This window comes from Quercus lobata, chromosome 4 (assembly GCF_001633185.2).
Source record: "Quercus lobata isolate SW786 chromosome 4, ValleyOak3.0 Primary Assembly, whole genome shotgun sequence".
Lineage (NCBI taxonomy): Eukaryota > Viridiplantae > Streptophyta > Magnoliopsida > Fagales > Fagaceae > Quercus > Quercus lobata.
The window spans coordinates 33,126,805-33,136,338 of NC_044907.1; the positions used below are offsets into that span (position 1 = coordinate 33,126,805).

The 9,534-nt window shown below is 34.8% G+C and overlaps 1 protein-coding gene across 1 annotated transcript; it reads right to left on the bottom strand.

Moving 5' to 3' along the window:
- Positions 1–1,287: 1,287 nt before the first annotated feature.
- On the bottom strand, positions 1,288–5,751 carry LOC115983303 (putative UPF0481 protein At3g02645). The gene is made up of 2 exons (XM_031105948.1): positions 5,630–5,751; positions 1,288–2,999 (listed from the first exon to the last, which is right to left on the bottom strand). The coding sequence occupies exon 2, from the start codon at positions 2,914–2,916 to the stop codon at positions 1,765–1,767; it is 1,152 nt and encodes a 383-aa protein (XP_030961808.1). The 5' UTR covers positions 2,917–2,999; positions 5,630–5,751; the 3' UTR covers positions 1,288–1,764.
- Between the last annotated feature and the right edge of the window lie 3,783 nt (positions 5,752–9,534).

Below are 9,534 nucleotides of genomic sequence, written 5' to 3' on the forward strand. Positions count from 1 at the left end.
TTATGCGCAGAACATGATTTTCCAAATGTTACTATTCATTAGATATTCAATAGTAAATGTTTGTCTTAAATTATCACTTAGCATTTCATGATGTGGACCAATTGGAAAAAATTTATTTTCATACATCCTTTAAGTTATTTCATAATGGAAAGTCACATTTTATAAGTTACATTTTTTTTTTTTAATAAAAAACCCCAAAAACTAGATTTGGGTCAACTCTGGGATCTATGCGTAAAAATCCAAGTTGAAATTAGGTACGGCCCTTAACGAATATCGGGATCCAAGTATCCATAGGACAAGTTTTGGGTTGGGTTTGGATATACCCGACTCAAACCTGGTCCATGGCCATCCCTATTTCTCATCAATTGCTTTGCCACCAAGCCACTAATCCATCATCACAATCAAAGTAGCTCTTCTTTGCATTTGAAAAGAAGCAACTCTTGCAATGTACACAAGTCCTGAAAATTCTATGTTGACTAGAGTTTGTCATAACGACAAAATTTCAAGTGTGGTTTTCATAATTTTTATTGATGAACACATTTAAAATGTGAAGTGAATGATATGTATGGATGACATACAATAAGGAGATTAAGAGAATCAATGCTCTTATTGTTGTGGTGATAGAATAGTCTCTAGATCTGATTTTTACAAAACCCTCTTCTTCTCAACCCTTTTTCCTTCAAAAATTTAGAAAATGTTATTTTTTATAAAAAATAATAATAATAATAATAATAATAACAAAGAAATTTATAGTTTTGTCTTGAATTGATCCTCATTTATGATCGGTTTAGATTGAAAGGGAGGGAGGGAGAGTAGAATTGGCTAAAAATTAGTTTAATTTTTATTCAACTTTACTCCACTCTCCCTTGCTCCCCTCCCTCTCCTGAATCCAAACAAGGCCTTGTTGATTGGAGTTCCGCATTTGTTTTTGTATGGCTGAAACGATTCCTATATGGCTGTTATTTAAACCAACACAAAATAGAAGTATTTCTGTCCTAGGTTGGTCCTAAACGTAGGGATGCATATTGACCACTGTAACTTAATTCTAATATCAATTTTATTTCAGTCTTGTGACTGAATTATTTTCCCATAATATTATATATATATATATATATAAACAAATCAAGTGTCGTAATATGCCACATTTCCGTAATGTTGTCATAATGTTTGCAACATTTCAGCATTTCGCGAACCGAATCGCCCGACAAACTGCCTATATATGAAATAAAGGATATTCGGAACAGAACAGGAATAATCAATAATGATATTAGGATACATGTCATAGGATTCATTGTGAATTTGTGATAACAGAGGATCGAGCTTTATTTGCTAAAATACAGACTCTCCTGTCCATAATGTTTCCAAACGACATCGATCACAAACTTACCACATGATCGAATACATTTAGTAAACTAGGAGCAAAGCATTATTACAAAGTCTAGATGCAGCTAAAGCAACAAGAAGGAAAGCACTCCAAGTCTCCAACAAATTAACACTGAACCACCGATTTTCAACGGTGAGAGAAGACAAAAGGCCTAAGGAAATTCGTAAAGGCAATAAATAGGACCAAAATTCCAGCAACAGTTGCGGTGCCTCTCCAAAAATCACGGAAATAGAGACTTGTGAAGGATGCCATAAGTTTGTTCCAACAATTCTCATAGTGCCCATGAAGTTGTTCACTGAGATCATAGTAACGGGAACGATTACCTTCTACAATTTGTTGGGAAAGTCTGTTGATCAGAATTGCCACTGCCTTATTGCTGCCTAGCCAGTTAACAAGCACCTTTTTCTCAACAAGCAAATCCACATCTTCTGCAGTTTTATAAGATGATCTAATAGCACAATATAATTACAGATGTAAGCTTCCTCTAGATAATGACATTGTTCGAAGGCCATGAGATTTCTGTAAAAACGTTCAGTCACGTCCCCTACTGTAAAGGATGGGATTTCCAAGACAGGCTGCATGTTCTCCAAGCATTTGAAGCATGGAAAGCAACTCAAGAGCCAGGACAAATTTAAACATGGGCATTTCTGCAATAAGCGACTCTTCTGAAACTGAATGTCATGGAAGAGTCTATCTGGGACTTCTCTAAATTCCACTCCTGCCTCAGCCAACTTTGTTGCACAACGTAGACGTTTAATACTTTCTCCACATTTCCGATTGCATGGAAGGAGAAGATATCTCAGGAAATCAATAAAATGTCCAACTTGCTTCTCCTTACCGGGAAATATTTTCTCGTCATCATCGAAAGAGCAATTTAAACCGAAATCTTCCCAAAAATGTAAAAAGTAATCAAGGACAAGCTTATGAAAGGACTTATCTTTGTGACCATATTGCTGGTATGTTGTATGTTGATCAGGAAGGTCACCATAGGCAGAATTATACAGGTCCTCGAGAACAAAAAATGGAACCTGATTCTCAAGTAATATCAAGTCCTGAAAGATAGAGTAGCTTAGCCTTGGGTTTTGCTCGTCTAGGAAGCATTCTTCTATTTGAGAAGAGGAAGTGCCATTTGAGCTACAACTCTTTAGCGAGGTTCGCTTAGTCCTCCACAGGTGCTCAATGATAAAAATAGAATCCAAAAGAATCATAGCAATGAAATCTTTGGGGCTGATATCAAAGCTCTCCGCATAATAATGACGAATAGTTTCTTCGTTTTTTCCAATGCATCTGGCAAGCTCCTCCCGGCTTTTCTTGGTTCGATGACAGGCATCCTCAAAATATCTCAGTTTCAGTCTTTCCATGTTCTTCAAATTTTCGTCTTTGTGATGAAATGGGCCAATTGAAATTAGCATTGGAGTGTAGGCATCATGATTTACTTTGCGGAGTTCCGGTGGAACCTTGTAGATGAAACACTTGTGCTTGTCAGGCTCGTACGTTTGTGGAATGTCTATAATCAACTGATCAGGATCCATGTCAAGGACTAGTGGAAATTCTATAATCAAGTCCTTGCGTTCACAATTCAAATTCTTCAATTGAATACGTCAAGCTCTTTCTTCTAGTGACAAAAACAACATTGACTAGCCAGGGTAAGTCTCAAGTGAATAAGTAAAATAACTCTAGCAAAACTTATTTCAGTAGGCACAACTGCATATATAGGTTTCCATCCTTAACAATAATACTACTCCCAATAGGTTTGACAAACGTTCTACAAAACAATTATAAAATTTAATATCCACATACACAATAGAATATATATTCTCATCAAAGCCATAGTTAGCCGTCGACTCTCCCTACATATGCCATGAGCTATTTCAATCACTTTAATTCTTTAAGACAAGATGGTGGTCAAAAACGTTTTTTGGGTTAGAAGAAGGGTGACAGGAATATTCACTGGGCAAAATGGAGCATAGTATGTACCTCAAAATGGGGAGGTGGAATGGGGTTTAAGGAACTAAGAGCTTTGAACTCAACATTCATGCTTTGTAAAAGTTAAATCACCGATTCTCCCAAAAGTTTAAGCTTTAGAGATACGATAAATTTAATAATTTAACTGCATACTTCTAATACTTCCCTTACATGTGGATTCAAACTCCCTTTTAATAAGTGAGACCCAATATATGAGATTTTCAATGAGAGGTAGAGTAGAGGAGACATGATTTGAACTTAGAACCTCTTATTTTGATATCATGTTAAATAACTGATTTTCCCAATAGGTTAAGCTTTTGGGACAGGTGAATTCTATAAAACACCCATACCTTACTACACCAAGCACTCAAGGCTAGGTACTTTGCATTATACTCCTTCATGGTGGTGTAACAGAAACTAGATGCATCCTATGTGTGGAGAAGCATCCTTGAAGCTCAAGATATCATAGTCAAAAGATTGAGTTGCAGGAGAATTGGGAATGAAAATCATTTAAAATATAGGGGAGGGGGAGGGGACAACTGACTACCAACACCCACAACCTACAAAGTTGTTCAAGATGAAAGTTTTGTAACTTAATTGACACTTCTTTATACACAAAGTACTTGCGGTTTAGGAGGAAAATAATTCAAGTTACGGGATTAGTAATATATTGCAATTATCTCAACAACAAAAAAATTGTCACATCTAATGGTAGCTTTTTCTATCTTTTTCCCTACTAGATATACATACATACATACATACATATATATATATATATATATATATATATATTCACCACCACTGGCTTTGTTACAAGAAGCACAAGTCAGTGCCCTAATAGATGATGGAGCAAGGATAAGATCTAGTCATGAAATCCTTATCACATAAGGCAGAAACAATACTTAATACACCATAAACTCAAGATTTTCATGTCTACAATTAATTATAAATAGCTTAAGAAGTCATGTCTATAATTTTAAATATATGTTTTTAACTCAAGATTGGGGTCGGGTTAGCAAATTCTAACCTATTTTGTCGTGTTTATATGCTACCCGCCCCCACATGATGGAAAAAAAGTTCGAGCTCTATTTTTTTAAGCATAAAATATTTTCCATTAAAAAATATTTTCAATTGAAAATATACTCTAAGAAACTACTTATTTTCTAGTGTTAGATTGCATTCTTAAGAATGCTCATAAAAATATTTTCCGAAGCTTGACTTCAATAAAAAGTCACCGTAAATAAGGACATCAATGTTATGACAAATCCAGTTTAAATCAAATACCTTAATAGATGAGGTGGGTGGTGGTTGGGGAGGGGAGGGATCGTCCAAAAAAAGTAGAGACACTAGCTAAGCAACTGAGTGCCTGCCAGATTAGGGAGGGCTTGTGGGCTGGTGGAAGGGAGGGGTGGCTTGGACAAATTTTCTTGATAATTCAAAAATCTTTTTGGTTTTTATCAAATCAAGTTGATATTTGGAGTTTCTATATAATTCTTATCTAGTATTTTTCCTTCTTATATTCTAGGGTGTCATGTTAATCTATACTATTAATAATAGGATTCTTGGTTTGGTTTTCAACTTTTTGCTTACTAAAATATCCTCACACAAATTCTTACTCTCTAAAATACCTCTATCATATAGTTAAATAATTTTAAATTAAAGAATACAAACGGGTTAAAAGAGTAATTTACTTTTTCTAAGTTTTAGGTGTTTTTTTTTAACTTCTCAATTCAGTCAAAAACTTAGGATACTATCTCTATCTTATTTTTAAATATTACTTCATGTTACCTTATCTCTTTCTTCAAAAAAAAAAAAACCCAGTTATTAATATATCACTTTTAAACATTATAACACTAAACCCAAAAGAAAATTATTGCACGCGCAAAACGTGTGTAATGAGTTTAATATATTATATTAAAATGGCTGAACTAATCTTCATCTTAACTTGGAAAAAAAATGCATCTACTAAAACTTTTTTTTTCCAAAGATTAGCGTCTCCTAATATTTGTTAGAGGAGGTTAATTAGTTGAGAAAAAAAAAAAAAAAACACACATTAGAAAGTATAAACTATAAAGTATAATTAACCAACCTTAAAATGTATATTTTTTAATTAAAATTTTTAAATATGAACTCAATTAAATTACTAAATTATAAAAAATAAAAAATAAACTAGATTATCAGTTTTTGGCGAACTTTATATTGTAGAACAAAATTAAAGTGAGACGATGTACTAAAGAACCATGCAAATTCTATTTGAACAGAAAGGATGGAGAAAAGAACCTGCAAATTGTACTTGAAAGAAAAAGCTAGCTATTACAATATGATAGAGATCATGTCCAACGAAACAGGGCTAAGACTATTTGATTCTCTCTCCTCTCTCATAGCTTAAACTCAACCTTCTACTTCTGTACACTTCATAGCAATTCTCGAAACCTTCTTGCCCTCCTATTTATTGAGTGAACCCCCCAACCCTTCTTCTCTCTACGTCATAAGGATGACGTCTTTCTGACAAACACACAACTGTCTCACCTACTTTCATTAATCTATGCATTAATGGTAACAAGGACCATTGCCATTGTCTTTTTTTCCTCAAGGCAAGAATGATTAAGGCTGTCACTTTCAGCTTCATAAGCTGGCCGGTGAAAACAAACTGTCAAGATGAAGGGCCACACCTCATGAATGATTAACATTATCTTGACTTGTTTTTAGTCTTTGTGACGAGAAACATAATCCACACACATGACCTGATTTATTTTAGTAAACATCACATGACCTTATTTACTTACATCTTAATCACACAGAATGGTAGCTAGAAGCATGACCCGGGTGTGACCTATAAGAGAAATATACACGTGGCATTATAAATGCATTTGATTGGGGGCTAAAAATGGGTGATTAAAAATATGAAAGGAGATTAAAAAGTGGGTGATTGAAGAGATCTTAATTTTTTCTCATGATGTTTGGTTTCAGGTTGAAAAGTTGAGGAATAGTGTATATATATATATATATATATATTTTTTTTTTTTAATTGAGAAGAAAAATGAAATGATGGAAAAATGTAGTTTGCGAAAATTTATTTGCATACCCCTATTAGATTAAAATAAAGTAATAAAATATTTTTATTTAAAAATTATGTGTGGAGGCATTTCATTAACAAATAATCAAAGTATTGTGAAGTCGGTGGCCTGACTTATCCTAATCCATAATTTGTTTTGAAGTGGCATACAAGACTTGGAGTCTATTCCAAGTGCAACTCTATTTCCTAATTGTTTTAGGACTCTTGTTATTGGATTATTTTCAAACTGATTCCCAACCGACCTTAGATAAGTTCAACTTGGAATTGGTGTTTTGGACCTCACGTGCTCAAAATATATTGACCAGTTTGGAATAGTAGCAACCAGATATCCTTGAGATTTAGAGTTCCACTTGAAGTAGTCTTTGCTTGGATTAGTATTTGCATGCGGAAATAAGGAAGTTGCATGGAATAAAATTCTAGTGCTTGAAGGAATAGTATCTTTGCCGACTTAATATCCTATATAAGGAGAGGTGTTGTGGCAATTGTAGAGAAGGGAAAAGAGCGTGAAATAGAGAGAATTGTAGAGTGAAATTGGTTGTTGCATATTATTGTAAGAGTTCTCTAGTTTAGAATATGATGCAAGTTTTTTTTTTTTTTTTTTTTTTTTGAGAGATATTGGGCGTATTGGGGATTGGGTGTGTGTGATAATATTGATACACTAACTTGTATATCTTCATATTTGGTTAGTGGAATTTCTTCGTTATTGCCCGTGGATGCAGGCCAAAAGCCGAACTATATAAATCCTTGGTATTCTTTTGTTTGTGTGTGTTTGTTTATTTTCAGATTTTAGGTTTGCTTCATTCCTATTGTTTATTCTTGGAGATCTTTCTATAGTCATAATATTTTTACAATCAATATTGAGGTGGGAGTGCTATCCGAAAGCGCTTTCCTACAACAAATTGGTATCAGAGCCCAAGTTCGTTACCTAGGCAGTTTGGATTTGTTCTCTTTGGAGATTTTGGTGATTGATTTGTGAACTTAATTATTGAGGAGAAAGATGTCAGGTGATTCCTCTACAAAATCTTTGGCAGATTCCTCTAGAAAAGCTTTAGCAGAGTCTTTTGCAAAACCTTCGGCAAGTATTCCAGTATCGTGCAAGTATTTCTATGTCTGAGCACTTGAATGATTATAATAAAATACTTGCTGATTTGCAAAATTTAGAAGTTGAGATTAAAGACAAAGATAAGCAGGCCTATGTTGACATAGGTAGTGAAGCAATGATAGTTAGAGGTAGGTCTGAACATAAGAAGTCTAGTAGAAGAGGTAGTTTGCGCTCAAAGTCAAAAGGATCTACAAAGAGGAAAATTGGGAAAGATGAGTGTGCCTTCTGTCACAATAAGGGGCATTGGAAGAAAGATTGCCCACTTTTGAAGAATAAGGGCAAGAAAGATTCTAATGCTAATGTAGCACATAGTACTGATGAAGATTCTGATTTTGCATTGACTAGTTCATCATTTGTTTACCATTCAGATGAATGGATCATGGATTCTACTTGTACCTTTCATATGTGTCCGAAGAAGGAATGGTTTTACAATTTGGATGAGTCAATACATGGTTCAATCCTTATGGGTAATGATGAAGCCTGTGGTTCATCATTTGTTGCATGATGGAACATTTTGCAATTTGTCGAAAGTTCGATATATACCAGATTTGAAAAAGAATCTAATATCTGTTGGCTTCTTAGAATCCAAGGGATTTAAGATTACCATGGAGAATGGAATTTTGAAATTTTCATATGGTGCATTAGTAGCATTGATGGCCACTCGTAAAAGGAATATGTATTTCCTTGATGGGAGTGCTATTGTAGGTGGAGCAACCACAACTTCTAATATTACTAGGGAGGTTGCTTCAGATACTACTAGACTTTGGCACATGCGTTTAGGGCATGCCGATGAGAATGCATTGCAAAGTCTCGTAAAGCAAGGTTTGCTAAAGGGTGCCAAGACCTGCAAGTTGGAATTTTGTGAGCATTGTGTTTTGGGGAAGCAAGCTAGAGTCAAATTTGACACTGCAGTTTATCAGATAAAGGGTACACTTGACTATATACACATAGATGTGTGAGGGCCATCTAAGGTTGCTTCTCTTGGAGGTAAGTATTATTATGTTACCTTTGTTGATGATTACTCTCATTGGGTTTGGGTTTATACTATGAGGCACATGGATGAGATTCTTGATGTATTTTTTGAAGTGAAAGAAATTAATTGAAACTCAAATAGGTCATAAGATAAAACGACTCAAATCTAATAATGGTGGTGAGTACAAGTCTGATTCATTTTTGAAAGTTTTTCAAGATGAAGATATTGTTCGTAACTTCACTGTTAAAGGTACCCTACGACAAAATGGAGTGGATGAAAGAATAAACCATACTTTGCTGGAGAAGGTGCAGTGTATGTTGTTACAAGCAAAATTGGGTAAAAATTTTTGGGCTGAGGTAGATACGTATGCAAGTCATATCATCAACCGTTTGCCTACAACTGCGAATGAGGGGATAACTCCCCTAGAGGTATGGTTTGGATCTCTTGCTACTAATTATGATTCCCTGCGCATATTTGGTTGTCCTGCATATTATCATGTGAAGGATTCAAAATTGGATCCTAAAGCCAAGAAAGTTATTTTCTTGGGCTTTGGTTTAGGTGTGAAAGGATATAGGCTTTGGTGTACCGAGACAAAGAAGATAATTCATAGCTGAGATGTTACATTTAATGAATCTGAGTTTACAAGCCTATTAAGCAGGTGGAGGAAAGCACAGTTAAGAGTGATCCACAACAGGTGGAGTTTGAGACTCCTGTTGTTTCTTCAAAGTCTGTTAACACAAACAATAATATTGTGGTTGATGAAGGAAATAATCTAGATAAGAGTGAAGCTCCAGTTTTGACACCTTTACAGTTGACAAAGTCCATTGCAGTGAGAAGATCCAGATAGGAAATTTGAAAACCAGCTAGATATGTTGATACTGTAGCTTATGCACTTCCCATTGTTGAAGAAGACATTCCATCCACCTATAAGGAAGCTGTGTGCACATCTGAGAGTAGTGAATGGAAGAAGGCAATGGATGAGGAGATGCAATCTCTTCACAAGAATCAAACTTGGGATTTGGTACAGCTTCCTA

What these genes read in the sequence shown, in the direction of transcription:
- LOC115983303 (XM_031105948.1), bottom strand. Translation starts at nt 2,916, where the DNA reads ATGGATCCTGATCAGTTGATTATAGACATTCCACAAACGTACGAGCCT.